We start from the raw sequence: 17,521 nt of genomic DNA on the forward strand, positions 1-17,521 counted from the left end.
CTTCTCCTCGTCTGTCTCGTTCTCTCCCATCTCTCACTTTTTCTCTATTCCAGAGACTGTCTCTGTCTCAAGGGCCTCCTCACGCCCCAGGCTGAGGCACATGGGGCTCCTCCCACCTCTGGCCCTTACAGACGCTCACTCGTGTCACCTGCCAGACACAGACGTCAACCGTCCCCTCCGCCCCTCCTTACACTTGGCCCGGGAGCTCAGGACCAGCTGCCTACACTCGGCACGGCCAGGGCCTGGGCCTGGCAAGGCAGATGAGAGCCAGCCCTCCAGGGTGGCCAGCGTGGCCCCTCCAGGAACTGCCAGACGGATGTGGAGTGTGGGCAGGGGTGGGAAGCAGGTGGCAGGGCCCGAGGAGAGCCCCCACGGGGAAAGCTCTAGAAAGTTACCGGGGAAGATGCCCCCAGGCCCCCACCTCCCGCCATGTGAGTGTGGGTGGCACACACAGAGCCTTGGTCAAGAGCTTTATTCCGGCCCCTGTGGGGCAGCAGCAGAAAGCTAGCCATCAGAGCTTCACAGCACCCAGGAGGCCCCACCCCCCAGCACCCCAGAGGTACCAGGCTCCGGGTGCAGCCCCACCCAGGGCCCCTGGCGTTGGCCTCGCTCAGGCCTCATCCTCCTGCCGTCTTCCCTGCCCCTCTTCGGCCCCAGGGCTAGGGGTGTCTCCTCCCCACGCTCCATGCCTGGGTTGTTCTGCCCACCTGGGCCTCGTGAGAGTGCCCCCAGCCTGATCCCGGAGCTCCTCGTCACTGCTCACAGGTCCCCGCCTCAGCAGCACCGCCCAGGAGCCCGTGGCCCACCTCCTAGGCCAAGGTCACACACAGGGAGTCCTGGCTTTTGTGGGCCTTGGCTCTGGTGGGGAGGGCGGTCAGCGCAGACGCTTCCTGGAACTCCTTGGCCACGAAGTAGTAGCAGATGGCGTCCAGACAGCAGTTGGCGTCCGAGAGTCTGCTAGTGATCTGGAGGGCAAGATGGATGGCACAGGTGTGCAGGCCCATGGCTGTGCGCAGAGCCAGCACCACGTGGAAGGGCAGGAAGCAGACCACGAACACGGCCAGGTTCGCCAGGACCATGCAGGAGGCCTTCCGGGTGGCTTCCGCCTGGCCTGCGTCGGCGGCTGGCCTCTGGGCCAGGGTGGTCACCACCTGCAGAGAGCAGAAGACCAGCACGGCCAGCGGCAGGTAGAAGCCCAGCAGCAAGAAGACCACGGTGTAGGATTTCTGCCCGGAGCGGCTGGAGAAGCAGAAGCCGCCCTCCTGCATATCCAGGAACCAGCGAAGCACCAGGGAGCCCAGTACCAGCACCCAGAGCACGGCGCACACGGCCACGGCCTGGCGTGGGGAGCGGAGCCCGCGGGCTCGCAGTGGGTGCCGCACGGCCACGTAGCGGTCCACGGCGATGGCCATGACCAGGCTGATGCTCATGTACCTGTTGGCCAGGTAGATGCCCTGGGACAGCTGGCAGAGTGGCGAGTCTGTGCTGCTCTTCAGGAAGTGCAGAAAGAAGGGCAGGGCGCAGAGCAGGCAGAAGTCAGCCACGGCCAGGTTGGCCATGTAGACGCGGGTCTCCGTCCAGCGCAGCAGGCGGCAGCACAGCACCCACAGTGCCAGGCCGTTGAACAGCAGACCCAGCACCAGGAGCCCGCCCATGTAGATGAAGAAGATGTACTTGGCCGCCTGGGGCCCGGGGAGCTCCCTGGAGCCGCAGGTACTGTTGTTCATGGTCCTGGGGCTGCAGGAGGGGAGCAGGGTGTGAGGCACGCAGGCCGCAGGCCGGGAGGGGCGCCCGGGCCCGCCCACCTCCGGCCAGGGATGCAGGCGGTGAGCGCCCACCCCACAGTCAGGAGACCCCAGTTCACCTTCCCAAAGAAGAAATCAAAAGGAGCTCTGAGGCACCCTCCAGGCCGCCCCCCACCTGCTGGATGGGTGGGGAAACCAAGGCCTTCAGAGGCCTGCGGGTCCAAGGTGCACGGTGAGCAGACCCAGGGCTGGACCCAGCTCCCCTCCCCTCTCCCGAGCCCCGTCTGCAGGGACCTGCCTGCCGCTGGGCAGAGAGGAAATCGGGAGCCCACTGTCCACCTCCAGTCCCAGCCACCCCAACTCTGCCAGCTCTTGGGATGGGGGGGCCAGGGGGGCCAGCCTCGCCCCAGACCCAGTACCATTCTCACAGCATGGGGGGACGCTCAGAGGCGACTCCGAGACAGGCCGAGGACAAAGCCCAGGGCCGCCTACTGCCGCCTCCACCCGCTCGGCAAACCCAGCTGCAGGTGGTGCCCGAGTCTGACCCACACCTGCACCTCGGTGGGCCGGCACCTGCCCCACCTGGCCTTTCCTGGCTGCTGAGTTTCAGGACAGCAGGGTCCGTGGCTCAGTCAACCAGCTCTCCAGAAAACTCCAGAACTCCGTCTCCCTCCTCCCTCCACCTCCTCCCTCCTCCCCTCCTCCCCCCTCCTCCCTCCCTCCCCCTCCCTCCTCCCTCCCTCCCCCTCCTCCCCCTCCTCCCCCCTCCTCCCCCTCCTCCCTCCTCCCTCCCCCTCCTCCCTCCTCCCTCCCCCTCCTCCCTCCTCCCTCCCCCTCCTCCCTCCTCCCTCCCCCCTCCTCCCTCCTCCCTCCCCCTCCTCCCTCCTCCCTCCCTCCCCCCTCCTCCCTCCCTCCCCCTCCTCCCTCCCCCCTCCTACCTCCCTCCCTCCTTCCCTCCTTCCCTCCCTCCTCCCTCCTACCAGTGCTTTATCCTCTTCCTGAGGGCACAGTGGCTGGGGCCACCCCAGGCGCCAGCCTCCCTCCCTCCCTCCCTCCCTCCGAGACCTCCCCAGCTCTCTGCCCTGAGGTCCCACTTAGATTGGCCTGAGGCCACCCTGGGGTCAGGAGTCCCCTTGAGCTCCCTACAGCCAGGGCCATGAGGGCAGCCCTGCTCCTCCGGGTGCAGACCCGTGGCTCAGAGCCGGCCTTAGGGTGGCCCTGGGCGTCGTACACCCTGTCATCAGAAGCACGCACGTGGCCTCACCCTCCGTGCCTCTCGCTCCCCTGGAAGTGCTCCGGGGCAGATGGTGCAAAGGTCAGGCTCTGGCTTCACCCTGAGCCGGGCAGCACCGGGGGTGCTGGTGTCAAACGTGCGGGACCATGGAGCACACATGCGTGAGTGGTGCACGCCCACCAGACCCCCTCCCATCCCCCCACCTTTGTTTCTCTGGCTGGAAGGGCCTGGAGGGGTGGGGCGGAAGTGGCCTTCCTTCCCCCATGGGCACAGGCCCTGTTGGGGGCTCGCTGACCTTTAGGTGAGGTAGGGAAGGGGGTTCAGTCCACTCAGGGGAGGGCCCGCAGCCAGGTTGGTGTGTTCTGCTCCACCGGCCCCCTCCCCACACAGGAAGGGAAGAGTATTCCAGAGCCCGCGGCTGCAGAGTCGGGTTCACTGGTGTCCGGCATGGGGGGCGCCCACTTCCTCAGCCACGGCCTCCTGGGAGCCTCCAGGCCACAGGCCACTAGGGAGGCAGGAGCACAGACTGTAGCCAGAGCAGAAGTCTTCCACCAGTTGCCCCCATTCCATCTCTGCTGAATTATAAATTGCACATTTGCCAGCAGTTACATTTTCATGGGCCCTTTCACTGTGTATGAAATCTCTACAGCCCCTAAGGAGCTTCTCTCCTCGTTTTTGCAGGGTTCTGCTTGTTCTCTCCCTGTTCTGAGCGACACGTCACTCTGCACAGGTTCTGTGACCCCCAGACCCATGCAGGCAGTCTCCTCGGACCCCAGAACCCACTGGAACAACTGCTGGGATCCTCCCTTCCTGTCCGCCTGCCCTGCTGGCCGCAGCCAGGCCAGCTGTGTGTGGCACCCCCAGCCCAGAACCCTCGGAGCCTACTGGGAATGTCCCCTGATTCTGCAGGCCCAGCTGCCACAGGGGGTCCTCCGTGCCATCTCCCCACCCGAGCTGGGTCCAGGGCCTACCCCTCACTACTCGGGCCAGTGGTGCCGCACCAGTGGATGGCTGCTGTCTCTTCTGGATCACCCACAGCCCAGGGCACTGCCTGGGCAGGAGAAGAGGAGGCAGGCCTGTCCCCTCCCTTGATGCCCTCCACTCAGACGGCTGCCTAGGGTCTGGGCCCCGGTCCACACACCCCGGGGCGTATAACTTTCAGTGTAGCCTCAGTGTGGCCCAATATTTTGTGCAGGAAAGTTAAAAAATCTAACTGCAGTCTTTCAATTTTCCCTTTTATAATAAAACAAACTAACTGTCAGGGAGAAGGACACCAACTTTGCAAGAGTCTCAAGGTGCACACGAGACTTTGAGGAAATGCCTTGTTCGTGGCACCTCACCTCTGTCCTTTAGGGTGAAAAAAGTTTGGGGAGTCAAGTCCCAAGGTCCAGCTCAAATAGCATGGGGTCCCCAGAAGGCGTGGCAACCAGTTGAGGTCCCTGCCTGTGCCAGGCGAGGGCGTGGGGCCCTCTGTGGAGAACAGGGGGCCCAGCTGGCCTCCTGCTTGGATGTACAGACCTGTCACCTCCAACAGACACTGTGCAGCCATTGCCCTGTGGCGGCTACGGCCCCTTGCAGCACGGCCGGTGCTCAGGGTGCTCGGCTGTCAGGGGCCCTCTGCCAGTCCCTGCTGGGGGAGGCTGGCCCGAGGGGTAGGAGGACCTCAGAGGTGTCGCTTCCTGCTCCAGGGGTGACAGGGAGATCAGTCGGCTTCCCCTGCAAGACGTAGGAAGCCACCCTCTGATTATGCGCTGAAATGCCTTTGCTGTCACCTGGAGATAAGTCTGGTCATGTTTGGGGGGTCCGAGCACAGCGCAGCCCCCCGCAGCCCCCCGCAGCCCCCCGCAGCCCCCCTGAACGGGATCTGGGGCAGAGAGTGGGCACAGACCCCCGTTGCCTGGGCACCACAGCGACCTCTGGAGCTGGGACCGCACTTTAGAAAGAGCCCAGGATCCAGGACAAGTTTCACAAAGCAGCGCTCACTGTGCTAGGAAAACCCCACTCAGATACCTCCTCTTCCAGCTTCAGATGCTTGTCTCAACCCACGGATACATTTCAGAGACTTGAATGACGTGGGAGTCCAGGCCCTGGGAGACACCCTAAGTTCCTCTGCACTGCTGTCCACGCTCATGCCCCCTTTCTAGACCATCACCTCCCGCAGATCTCCTCCATCAGGACACTCTGCTGAGGTTCAAAACCCTATCCCAGCTCCCACCTGCTGAGACCCCATCCCAGCCCTCATTCCGCTCTGAGACCCCTGGCCCCAGGGGCACTGGCCTGCTGGCACTGAGCCGCCGAAGCCTACGCAGGTGCTACCTGATGGGGGTGGTGGGGAAGCAGGGCTGAGGTGAGCCGGTCCCGCTGACTGTACGCCTCCTTCAAGCCGGCAGGCGGTGGGCAGGCTGATGACAGCACAGTTGGGGTGACATGGCTCCCCACCACCTGCACCAGCCCCACCCCAGGGCTGCCTGGGGGAGTTTCTGGGAGAGGAAGTGGGGTGCCAGGGGCCGCCTGTGTCAACACCTCCAGAGGAGCGGTGTGCTTGCTAAGACAGCACCCGCTCTGGAGACGGCCCGAGCTAGCGAGTCCAGACCACCCGGCGGCGCGGAGGCATCCTCTCTCCCATCGTCTCTGGCCTCTCTGGATGGCGCTGAGCCTTTCCCAGGGCTGAGCCCCGTGGCTGCGGTCGGTGCCTGCACCCCACCCCGGCACGCTGGCGGGAAGGCCCTGCACCTTCGCACGCACCACACCCACGCTGACGCTGACGGGGTGACCGCGGACACACGGGGGCTTCCTGCAGCTCTGCTCCAGCCGCAGGCTCGTCCCTCCCCTCCACCAGCTGCACCTCGTCACACCCACCTCCTGAGGGGCCTTCTTTCCAGACCGTCCCTTCCCCTGGTCTAGAGTGTTCTCCCCCGCCCCGCTCCGCCAGGCCCTCCCGGGGCGTTCTCTTCTCCCCGCTCTGAGCTCAGGGCTGGGACACCCTGCTCAAAGGGCTACTCCCGCCCCCTGCAGAGCCCACCTCCGGGTACGGAGCCCTCCGCCTGGGTCCCGCAGCACCTGGCCTCAGCACCTCTCTCTGCACAGACTGCCAGGGGCTGGGAGAGCTCCGACCCCAGCCCTGCCCATCTCCACAGGTGGAAACTGAGGCCCGAGAAGGGGAGTGGCTGGCCCAGGCCTCCTAAGCCTGCAGAGACCCTGCCCAGAGGCCCCTGAGGAGGGCCCGGGCTCCACCCTCCAGACCCAGGCCTGAGGGTCCTGCCGTGGGCTCCTCCCCTGCCTTGCCTGCTCTATGCCCGTCCCCCGACCCCCAGTCTCCCCAGCCTCCTCCCCCGGCCCCTCCCTAGCCCCCCACCCTGCCTGGCGTCCTCCACAGGGCTTCCCCTGAATGTCTACCGTGTCCTTGTTCTGGGACCCCCACCCACTCTCGCGCATAGTAGGGCCTCAACAAATCCCGTTCACCGGTCAGCAGGGGCCCCAACCGGAGAATCCAACCGGGTGGCCAGCGCCAAGGAACAAGCAGATTCTTGGCCCATAGCGGGCGCGCTGTAAACAGGAGGGGACGCAGGCTCAGAACCCTGTCGGCCTGGAGTGGGATGGAGCGTCTCTCCCCACCTCCCTGCCCCACGGCCCTTCCCTCTACCGGCCCTTCGGCCAGCTCCCTCCCAGTGGAGGGAGCTGGGGCTGCTCAGGGGAGGGCCGGGTCCTTTCCTCAAGTCCCACTGGATCCCCGGGGCTCCGAGAGGCCTGGCCCATTCTCACTGCCGGCTGGTCTCAAAACCATAAAGCACCCTCCTCAGAGAAGGACCGGAAAGAACCCCGCTGCTGGCACCCACCCTGGAGCCCCCAGAGCCTCGGTGCTCAGGCTCAGACAGAGCCCCCCGCGCCTCGTCCCAGCACCCTCCTCTCCGGCTTTGCACCTGCTAGGGAGCCCACGTGGCAGGCCCGTGGGTGGTGGCGGTCCAGGCGCATGTCTGAAGGAGGGTCTCTCCTGCCCCTTCCTCCCGGCCCCCCACCCCTCCGAACGTTTAGGGTTTGAGAGAAAAAAGCTGCTGGCAACAGCTGCAGCTGGGAGATATGCATCACTACCCTATCTAGGTGAGCCTTCCTTCGAGGGAAGTGCCCCCCGGAGGCGGAGTCACTCCAGCATAGGCTCTGGACGTGGCCCAGGGCCCCTACCGCACCGCCACCCGGGAACCTCACTGCTTCCGGGGCCCCAGCTTCCTCACCTCGGGTGGCAGCGGGGCCCCTGCCGTCAGGGTCAAGGAGGGGACAAAGCCCTGAGAGTGGGGGATTCAGGACCCTGGCCGAGAAAGAGGACGAAGGACCCTGAGGACACCCAGGTGGGGTGTCCTGAGCCGGGCAGTGTGGCCCCTGGCCAAGGGCCTTGACCCACCCAGGCTGTCCTCCCCAGGCTACATACACTCTGTGTCCACTCCGACCTCACTCTACACTACGGTCTGCCCCTCTTCTGTGCCCACCCTCGCCGCCCCACGCGTGGGCAAACGTGCTGGACATGGCTGGCGGGGGGCGGGGGCGGGGGCCATGGACCAGGTGGGCGTACCCAGCACGGGGGCAGCGTGCAGTCATATCGCGAGGCTTCACAGAGGGCAGGTCAGGACCTGGAGGCTTCTTGAAGGAGGAGGCCCTGGAGCTGGACCTGGGAGGTGGGAGGAGCGGAGAGGGGGAGGGGCTTCCTGGAAGATGGAAGCGCGACACCTGCCTTGGCACCGGGACAGAAGGCTGGAGATGAGCCACAACCTCTCTCGCACGATCCCCAGCACAGCTGGGCGGACGGGGCAGCTGGACTGCCCGCAGGGAGATGTGGCCGTTGGCGCAGGCGGAGGGGGACCCCGCGCAGCAGGCACCTCCAGAGCCTGACGGGCCCGTGGAGGCTGGTTTTCCATCGCGCCTCTCGGCCTGAGGCAAAGGAATGCCGGTCCCACCACCCTGCCTTTAATCTAGTATACGCTGACTCTCTGTTCTCGTGGATTCTGCATTATCTCTGATGTATTGAAATATTGCACCGAAGGACAGTTTATCTTGATTACTGACTTCTGCGGGGCCTCATAGATGTGCCGAGGCCGAGGCCTCACTTGCCTCACCCTGGCCCAGGCGCCTGGCCGGGATGGCGTGGACCTGTGGGCCCGTGGGCCCTGGGCTCAGCCTTGGGCCTGGCATCCCTGCGAAGCTGAGAGAGGAGGCGTGGACTTCTGTCACTGCGGGCACTTTCTGTTCCCCTCTTCTCGGAAACCAGGCCTAGGAAACATCCCTCCCGCCTCCCGCTGGTTTGGCCAAAAGCCAGCCTGGGGGCCCTGTCATCTGCCCCTGCTGTCACCGTAGTGGGGCAAGGCGGGGGTGACTGCAGGACGCCACGCGGGGAGTGGAGGAGGATGGGGGCACACCCCTCAGGAAACTGCGGGCGATGGGGACACGGCTCGGGGGAGGAAGAGGATCCCCCTTGCCCTCCTCCCGCTGGCCGGCAGCCCTGCCCTGGGCCGCCCGCTCTTCCTCGCAGTCCCTTCAGCCTTGTCCCGGGTCCTCACGTCAGCTACTCGAGCTCCCGCTCAACACTCCCCCCGCACCCTGAACCGCTGCCGGCCCTGTTCGCACTGGGCGGGCTGCTTCTCCCCCGCAGGCCCTGGGCGCTGGGCGGGCTGCTTCTCCCCCGCAGGCCCTGGGCCCTGGGTCCCCCCTGAGCCATCAGACCAGCCTCAGCTCCCCAGAGGAAGGCCGGGAGAGGCAGGAGACAGACCCTTCCGGTCAGGGCTGCCCCCTCGCCCCCTCCTCTCCGGCACCGTCCCCCGTCCCCTCACCTAGCAGCCACTGGCGTCTAGGAGCCCTTCTCTGCTGGGTCTGCCCCCCACCCCCCGGCCTGGCTCTTCCCAGCCTTACTCCCTTTGTCTCCCTGCAGGTTGGTCGGTCTCTCTCTCTCCTCTCTCTCTCAGGGGCAATGGATGAGCCCAGGCCCCCGGCTCTGCCCACAGCCTCACAGCCCCTCAGGGGACCCGGCGGTGGGATCCACAGACCAGAGGCACGGCCAGATGGGGCCTCGCAGGCCCAACTGCCTGCCACCTGGGGAGAGCCACCTGGGGAAGGCATCCTTCTGTGACTGGACGTTGGGAATCGGCCAGCAAGAGGACGAGGCCAGGAATCAGCCCTCTGTCCTCGGGCGCCTTCATGGCACCTTGGCTGGCCTCCTGTCTGCTGGAAGCACACTCAAGTGTCACTGGCTGGGGTGACACAGTGGCTGGAATTGGACAGGAGCCGGGGAGTTGATCCTCATGGGGCAGGAGACCTGGGGTTCTCTGTACTAGACTCCCTACCTTGATATATAGTTGAGCTTCCCGTAATAAAAAGTTTATAAAAATAGAGACACAGGTGCATGGCTGGGGAAGGGTCTGCATTAGGTGGGCAGATGAGGTGGCCAGTCAGCAAGGGCACGTGGAACGGGAGGGGCTGCCTGCCCGAGTCCAGCTCTTCGGCCCGAGGTGCCCTCAACCCAAGACTTGCTCTGTGCCAAGCCTGGCGCTCACCCGGCCGCCAGCGCAGGGCCTCGGGCACGACCCATGACTCATCTCCATGCACTGCCCGCTGGCCGGGCGGAGAGGGGACGGCACCACAGGAGTGGTTTGAGGGGCGGGGAAAGCCACCCGCCTCCCTCCTAGACCCCACCTCCTGCCCGCCAGCCCCGCCTGGCTCAGCGGCAGATGCCACCACGGCCAGCAGGGGCCCTCCCGCGGAAGGCCTCCAGCCCCTGCCCCTGCGGCTGCCACTTCTGTCCTTCCACAAAGCCGCTACGTGGCCTCTGTGACCCGCCCTGCTCACCCTGCCCCCCATTCGCTCATTCGTTCACCCACTCAGCAAATGTGGCTGAGCAGGGAAGGGTGTGGGCAGGAGGGCAGGGAGTGCCAGAGCCCCGGCAGCCGCCCTCAGGGCCTGGCTGTGCTGCAGACAGGGGACAGGGAGGCCAGCTCCCACAGGCCACCTTTGGACACCCACTGTGTCACCCGCACGGGCTCGTGTTTCCCCCTTAAACGGTGGAGTCAGTGGGACGCAGCCAGAGAGGGAGAGCACTGGGCTTGGAAACACCAGGGAGGACGTGGCGGCCACGCCGCCTGCCTGCCCTCGGCCTCTGGCCTCCACTGCCACCCGGTCCCCACCCGGCCAGGGAGCCCACGGGGGGCCGGCTCTGAGCGGCCCAAGGATGGCTGCCCTGTTTCCAGGAACGAGCAGGCACATCCGGGGCGGGGAGCCTGTGGTCCTCTGGTCAGACGGCCAGCGCTGCAGATGCTCTCCAGGCTCTGGAATGTCCCTCTGTCTGTGACCACCGCACAGGCCAGGGGCCCGGCGGACAGAGGCCATGGGTCCAGAGCACGCACTCTGGTGCCCTGGGGCGGGCAGCTCTGGCGTCCGGCCGTCCCGGCGCCGCTACTCTCTCACTGCAAGCTCCCCCACCCAGTCCCGCTCGTAAACCCCTGGTGCCCCCAGACAGACCCCGCCTCCGCCCTCCTATGCTCTGCAGCCCCTTCCTACCCCCATGCTCCCTTCACCCTGGGACCCCTTGGTGCCCAACAGAGGCCAAGCCAGGGATGTCCAGTCCTCTCCCAGCTGGCTGAGGGCAGGGGCGCCTGACGGCCCATCAGGCCTCCTCTGGGGTGGCTCCCAGGCCGCCCGCTCCGTCACCTGCCCTGAACCCCGGGACCCCTCCCGCAGGGGCGGTGGGTGGGCCGTGGCGCTGCTCCAACCGCAGGTTCCTGCCTGCTCCAGGGTCTCCTTCCCCTTTCTCTGCCTGGGGTTTCTCTGCCTGGAAGGCAGCTGCTGGCCCCATGACAGCCCCCCCTGGGACTCCATGTCCCCGGGCGGCCCTCCAGCGCCAGCACCCCACCTGGTCTCGGGCTTCCCTTCCCAGCAGAGATGGCCATCCTGGCCCGCGCCACCCCACCCGGGCATCCCCTGTCCACTCTCTGCTCTCCTTCCTCACCAGGTGGCCAGTCCCCTGCAGGGGCCCCCACTGCCCAACAGCAGCTCCCAGGCCCTGCTCCCGGCGGCGACCTCGGGCTGGGGAGTCCAATGGGCAGAGAGCAACCCAAGTGTGTGCCCAGCACACATCATCCTTGCCTTAAAGTCAGCAGCTGGATTCAGAGCAGGAGGGGGCGCATCTCCCTTGAAAGGCTCCTGTCTCTCTATGAGGGGTTTCCCCCTTCCCCCCTCCCCTAAGGGCAGCCGGCCTTTAGCTCAGGCTGGCTTCAGCCAGTCTGTCTGGGGCGAGCCCAACTTAACAAGCACCCCGCCCACCTATGCACATGTATGTATATACACATGCATGTACATACACGTGCATGTACACACACATGCACGCATACATATGCACACACACACGTACACAGACACACAGACGCAGTCACAGGCACAGATACATGTATACACATATATGCATACATGCATACACGTGTATGTACATGCACACACACCACAGCAGTTCAGGGCGGATTCATGGGCCCTACCCTCGCACCTGCTCACCCTCACCTGGGCCACCAACCTCTGCTCTTACCTCCCCCACCTGCCCGTTCTGGGCCCCTTGCAGCAGGCCTGCCACCCCATCTACCAGCTGTTCGTTTCCCCCCCGCTATCTGCTGAGCACCCTCTGGCAGCCCCTGAGCCAAGCAGCTGGTCTCCTGCTTGAGGTCAGAGTCAGTCTGCACAGCCCCATGTGGTGGGGCTGCACTCCCAGGAAGTCAGTACTGGGGCAGATTGGTCAGACTGCAGGGCTGTGGAAAGCTGCTGGGGCTGCTCCTGTTTAGATAAGCAGCCAGTAGAGGGGTGGGGCGTGCGGAACGTGCCCCAGGGGGCGGCTGGCTGCAAGAGCAGCTTCCGGAGCAGGACAGAGCACGACACAACTCATGAGACCCGTCCCCAGGGAAGCGCTGCCGGCCGAGAGGATGGGCCCCTTGTCGGCCATGGTGCTGCGATGCTCCCCCCACTGCACTTCCCCCTCTGGAGAAGACTGGCCTGGGTCCGGCTGACTGCTTGCCGCCCCTGGGGGCTCAGCCCTCTGCAGAGCCTGGCTAGAGGACAGTACAGTGCCTCAGGCCCACACGTTCTCCCAAAAGACGTCTGCACGCACAGTGTCTGCTTCTCCCAACCCCTCCTTGCTCCGCCACTGGGATTTGGGACCCACCATGGTCAGCACATAGAGGCATCCTCCCTGAGGGGGCCCTCTGGCTGCCATGTCGTAGACCCAGCAGGCCCTGGCAGACCACCTTGTTCCATCTCCCAGCAGCACTGGGCAGAGATGAACTATCCCTAGTTCTTTACTTTTAAAATGTTTTAATGAAACGTTAACTAGGTCTAATGCACACCAGGTACCTGTGCACAGGTAAGGGGGAGGCCCTCAGATGGCCTCTGAGGCCCCCTTGCATGCTGTCTGGATCTGGCCGCAGGACCCAGGGCACAGGCTAACTGCTGGGCCACTGCCCTTCTGGCTCTGAGACAGTGGTGCACTCGCCTTATTTTGCTCTTTCCTCTCTGGCTTCTCCTCTCACATCCCTGTTGTTCTCCATGTGGGTCCCTAACTTGGGGTTTGCTGGGGTTTGGTCCTGGGCCCTTTCTCGCCCCATCACACACTCTCCATACAGATTCACCCAGTCCTGTTGATTCAAGAATCACCCCTATCCCCTGACCGCTCTGCCAGCTCCAGCCCAGACCTCTGGGCCACACATGGACTGTCCACAAGGCATCTTCTCTTGGACATATAACAAGCACTTTAAGCGCAACTTGACCAGAACTGACCACATCATCAAGCCCCTTCGTCATACCCCCATGCTGTAATCTTCCTTCAAAGTTCCCCATCTCAGAGAATGATCCCTCTTGTTGCCCAGGCCAGATATTTGAGTGTCATTCTTAACACACAAATTTCCCCTCCCTCCTACATCTAATCAGTCATTGATAAGTTAAGTATGCAGATTGTAAGCACAATAGCAATCATTGAAAAGATAAAACAGGGAGGCATAAGAAATAAACCAACAGAGGACATAAATGGAATATGAAACAAAGTACTCAATTAATCCAAAAGTGGGAGGAAAAGAGACAAAGAATAGATGAGGTAAATAGAAAACAATAGCAAGATGGTAGATCTGGCCCAACCATATCAATAATCACATTAAATATAACTGGTCTAAACACTCCAATTAAAAGGCAAAGATTATCAAACTGATTAAAAATGCAAGAAGTGACAATACACTCTCTAAATGATATACACTTTAAACAAACAGATAGATTAAAAGCAAAAAATGAAAGCTAAGTGAAAGAATGGAAGAAGACGTAAAATGAAGACACTAATCATAAGAAATTTGGGATGGCTGTATTGTTATCTAAGTAGACTTCAATACAGGGACTCTTACTGGAGATAAAAAGGTGACACTTCATATTGATAAAAGGATCAACTCAGAAGAATAAGTAGACAAATCCACACTTATGATAGGTTATTCTGACACTCCTCTCTCAGTAGCTGAGAAAAAAATTATTAAGGGTATAGTAGACTTGAACAACATCAATCGACTTGCCCACACTGATGTCCACAGAGCAGCATACCCAACAAGAGCAGAATACCCATTCTTTTCAAGTACACATGAATAGTCTCCAAAATAGGCTATATACTGGGCCAGAAAGCAAGTCTCAAAACAATTAAGAGGATTTAAATCATATAGAATATGTTCTTCAAATGCAACACAACTAAATGAGAAATCAGTAGCAAAAGATATAAGCTATCTAAAGAATGCCCAAATATTTGGAAATTAAGCAACATAAGTATAACAAACTCAAGGTTAAATAGGTAATCAAAGGGAAATCAGAAAATATTTTGAACTAATTGATATGAAAACACAACTTATCAATATTTGTGAGATAAAGCTAATGCAGTGTTTAGAGAAAAACTTGTAGCTTTAAGTGCTGATACTGGGAAAGAGAAAAGGCCTAAAATCATTCATCTAAGATTTCACTTTGGGAAGCTATGAAACAACAACAACAACAAACTAAACCCAAGTAAGTAGAAGAAAGGAAATAAGAAAAGGTAAAAGTAATATAATAGAAAAATAACAACAGAGAAAAATCAATAAAATGGAAGTTGGTTCTTTGAAAAGATCAATGAAGCTGGTAAACCTCTGGCTAAACTGATCAAGAAAAAAAAATCCAGACAAAGGATCATTCACTCCTTGATCAGCTGGAGGCAATGGAACTCAGACTGGATACAAACAGACTGACTTTAAATCCCAGCACTTGCTACTTACTAGCTGTGGCCAGATGATCTCTGTGTTCCTCTATATCCTCATTTTGTAAAACACACATAATACAAGATTGTGTATTGGAGCCTGAATCAAGATGGCAGAGGAGAAGGACGTGCTCTTACTCTCTCTTGTGAAAAAACCAGAATCACAACTAACTGCTGAACAGTCATTGACAGGAAGACACTGGAACTCACCCAAAAAAGATACCCCACGTCCAAAGACAAAGGAGAAGCCGCAATGAGAAGGTAGGAGGGGTGCAATCCAATAAAATCAAATCCTATAACTTCTGGTTGGTTGACTCACAAACTGGAGAACACTTACACCACAGAAGTCCACCCACTAGAGTGAAGGTTCTGAGCCCCATGTCAGGCTTCCAAACCTAGGGCTAGGGCAATGGGAGGAGGAATTCCTAGAGAATCAGACTTTGAAGTCTAGTGGGATTTGATTGCAGGACTCTGACAGGACTGGGGGAAACAGAGACTCCACTCTTGGAGGGCACACACAAAGTAGTGTGCACATTGGGACCCAGGGGAAGGACCCAGGGGAAGTGACCCCACGGGAGACTGAACCAGACCTACCTTCTAGTGTTGGAGGGTCTCCTGCAGAGGCGGTGGGTGGCTGTGGGTCACCGTGAGGACAAGGACACTGGCAGCAGAAGTTCTGGGAAGTACTCCCTGGCGTGAGCCCACCCAGAGTCCACCACTAGCCCCACCAAAGAGCCTGAAGGCTCCAGTGTTGGGTTGCCTCAGGCCAAACAACCAACAGGGAGGGAACCCAGCCCTACCCATCAGCAGTCAAGTGGATTAAAGTTTTACTGAGCTCTGCCCACCAGAGCAACACCCAGCTCTACCCACCACCAGTCCCTCCCAGCAGGAAACTTGCACAAGCCTCTTAGATAGCCTCATCCACCAGAAGGCAGACAGCAGAAGCAAGAAGAACTACAATCCTGCAGCCTGTGGAACAAAAACCACATTCACAGAAAGATAAGATGAAAAGGCAGAGGACTTTGTACCAGATGAAGGAACAAGATAAAACCCCAGAAAAACAACTAAATGAAGTGGAGATAGGTAACCTTCCAGAAAAAGAATTCAGAATAATGATAGTGAAGATGATCCAGGACCTTGGAAAAAGGATGGAGGCAAAGATCAAGAAGATGTAAGAAATGTTTAACAAAGACCTAGAAGAATTAAAGAACAAACAAACAGATGAATAATACAATAACTGAAATAAAAACTACACTAGAAGGAATCAATAGCAGAATAACTGAGGCAGAAGAACGGGTAAGTGACCTGGAAGACAGAATGGTGGAATTCACTACCGCAGAACAGAATAAAGCAAAACGAATGAAAAGAAATGAAGACAGCCTAAGAGATCTCTGGGACAACATTAAATGCAACAACATTCACATTATAGGGGTCTCAGAAGAAGAGAGAGAGAAAGGACCCGAGAAAATATTTGAAGAGATTATGGTTGAAAACTTCCCTAACATGGGAAAGGAAATAGCCACCCAAGTCCAGGAAGCGCAGAGAATCCCACACAGGATAAATCCAAGGAGAAACACACCGAGACACATAATAATCAAACTGGCAAAAATTAAAGACAAAGAAAAATTATTGAAAGCAGCAAGGGAAAAACAACAAATAACATACAAGGGAACTCCCATAAGGTTAACAGCTGATTTCTCACCAGAAACTCTACAAGCCGGAAGGGAGTGACATGATATACTTAAAGTGATGAAAGCGAAGAACCTACAACCAAGATTACTCTACCCGGCAAGGATCTCATTCAGATTCGATGGAGAAATCAAAAGCTTTACAGACAAGCAAAAGCCAAGAGAATTCAGCACCACCAAACCAGCTCTACAACAAATGCTAAAGGAACTTCTCTAAGTGGGAAACACAAGAGAAGAAAAGGATCTACAAAAACAAACCCAAAACAATTAAGAAAATGGTCATAGGAACATACATATGGATAATTACCTTAAACGTGAATGGATTAAAAGCTCCAACCAAAAGACACAGGCTTGCTGAATAGATACAAAAACAAGACCAATATATATGCTGTCTACAGGAGACCCACTTCAGACCTAGGGACACATACAGACTGAAAGTGAGGGGATGGAAAAAGATATTCCAGGCAAATGGAAATCAAAAGAAAGCTGGAGTAGCAGTACTCATATCAGATAAAATAGACTTTAAAATAAAGAATGTTACAAGAGACAAGGAAGGACACTACATAATGATCAAGGGATCAATCCAAGAAGAAGATATAACAATTATAAATATATATGCACTCAACACAGGAGCACCTCAATGCATAAGGCAACCGCTAACAGCTATAAAAGAGGAAATCAACAGTAACACAATAATAGTGGGGGACTTTAACACCTCACTTACACCAATGGACAGATCATCCAAAATGAAAATAAACAAGGAAACAGAAGCTTTAAATGACAAAATAGACCAGATAGATTTAATTAATATTTATAGGACATTCCATCCAAAAACAGCAGATTACACTTTCTTCTCAAGTGTGCACGGAATATTCTCCAGGATAGATCACGTCTTGGGTCACAAGTCAAGCCTCAGTAAATTTAAGAAAATTGAAATCACATCAAGCATCTTTTCTGACCACAACGCTATGAGATTAGAAATCAATTACAGGGAAGAAAATGTAAAAAACACAAACACATGGAGGCTAAACAATACGTTACCAAATAACCAAGAGATCACTGAAGAAATCAAAGAGGAAATCAAAAAATACCTAGAGACAAATGACAATGAAAACATGACGATCCAAAATCTATGGGATGCAGCAAAAGCAGTTCTAAGAGGGAAGTTTATAGCTATACAAGCCTACCTCAAGAAACAAGAAAAATCTCAAATAAACAATCTAACCTTACACCTAAAGGAACTAGAGAAAGGAGAACAAACAAAACGCAAAGTTAGCAGAAGGAAAGAAGTCATAAAGATCAGAGCAGAAGTAAATGAAGTAGTAACAAAGAAAACAATAGCAAAGATCAATAAAACTAAAAGCTGGTTCTTTGAGAAGATAAACAAAATTGATAAACCATTAGCCAGACTCATCAAGAAAAAGAGGGAGAAGACTCAAATCAATAAGATTAGAAATGAAAAAGGAGAAGTTACAACAGACACCGCAGATATACAAAGCATCCCAAGAGACTACTACAAGCAACTCTATGCCAATAAAATGGACAACCTGGAAGAAATGGACAAATTCTTAGAAAGGTATAAACT

The 17,521-nt window shown here is 57.9% G+C and overlaps 1 protein-coding gene across 4 annotated transcripts; it reads right to left on the minus strand.

Moving 5' to 3' along the window:
- Positions 1–457: 457 nt before the first annotated feature.
- Positions 458–15,273, minus strand: GPR35 (G protein-coupled receptor 35). 4 transcript variants are annotated; one of them, XM_089916107.1, is made up of 3 exons: positions 14,843–15,273; positions 3,275–3,484; positions 458–1,737 (listed from the first exon to the last, which is right to left on the minus strand). In XM_089916107.1, exon 3 carries the CDS (start codon positions 1,725–1,727, stop codon positions 810–812), a length of 918 nt encoding a protein of 305 aa, XP_089772233.1. In that variant the 5' UTR covers positions 1,728–1,737; positions 3,275–3,484; positions 14,843–15,273; the 3' UTR covers positions 458–809. The 4 variants fall into 4 exon arrangements, with proteins under 4 accessions (XP_089772233.1, XP_089772232.1, XP_022423860.3 ...); XM_089916106.1 differs by having other exon boundaries at positions 3,275–3,551; XM_022568152.3 differs by lacking the exon at positions 3,275–3,484 and having other exon boundaries at positions 14,843–15,111.
- Between the last annotated feature and the right edge of the window lie 2,248 nt (positions 15,274–17,521).

Source organism: Delphinapterus leucas, chromosome 8 (genome assembly GCF_059928025.1).
Source record: "Delphinapterus leucas isolate spDelLeu-1000000601 "Yukka" chromosome 8, BTC_Dleu_Yukka2, whole genome shotgun sequence".
In the NCBI taxonomy this organism is placed as follows: Eukaryota; Metazoa; Chordata; class Mammalia; order Artiodactyla; family Monodontidae; genus Delphinapterus; species Delphinapterus leucas.

What these genes read in the sequence shown, in the direction of transcription:
- GPR35 (XM_089916107.1), bottom strand. Translation starts at nt 1,727, where the DNA reads ATGAACAACAGTACCTGCGGCTCCAGGGAGCTCCCCGGGCCCCAGGCG.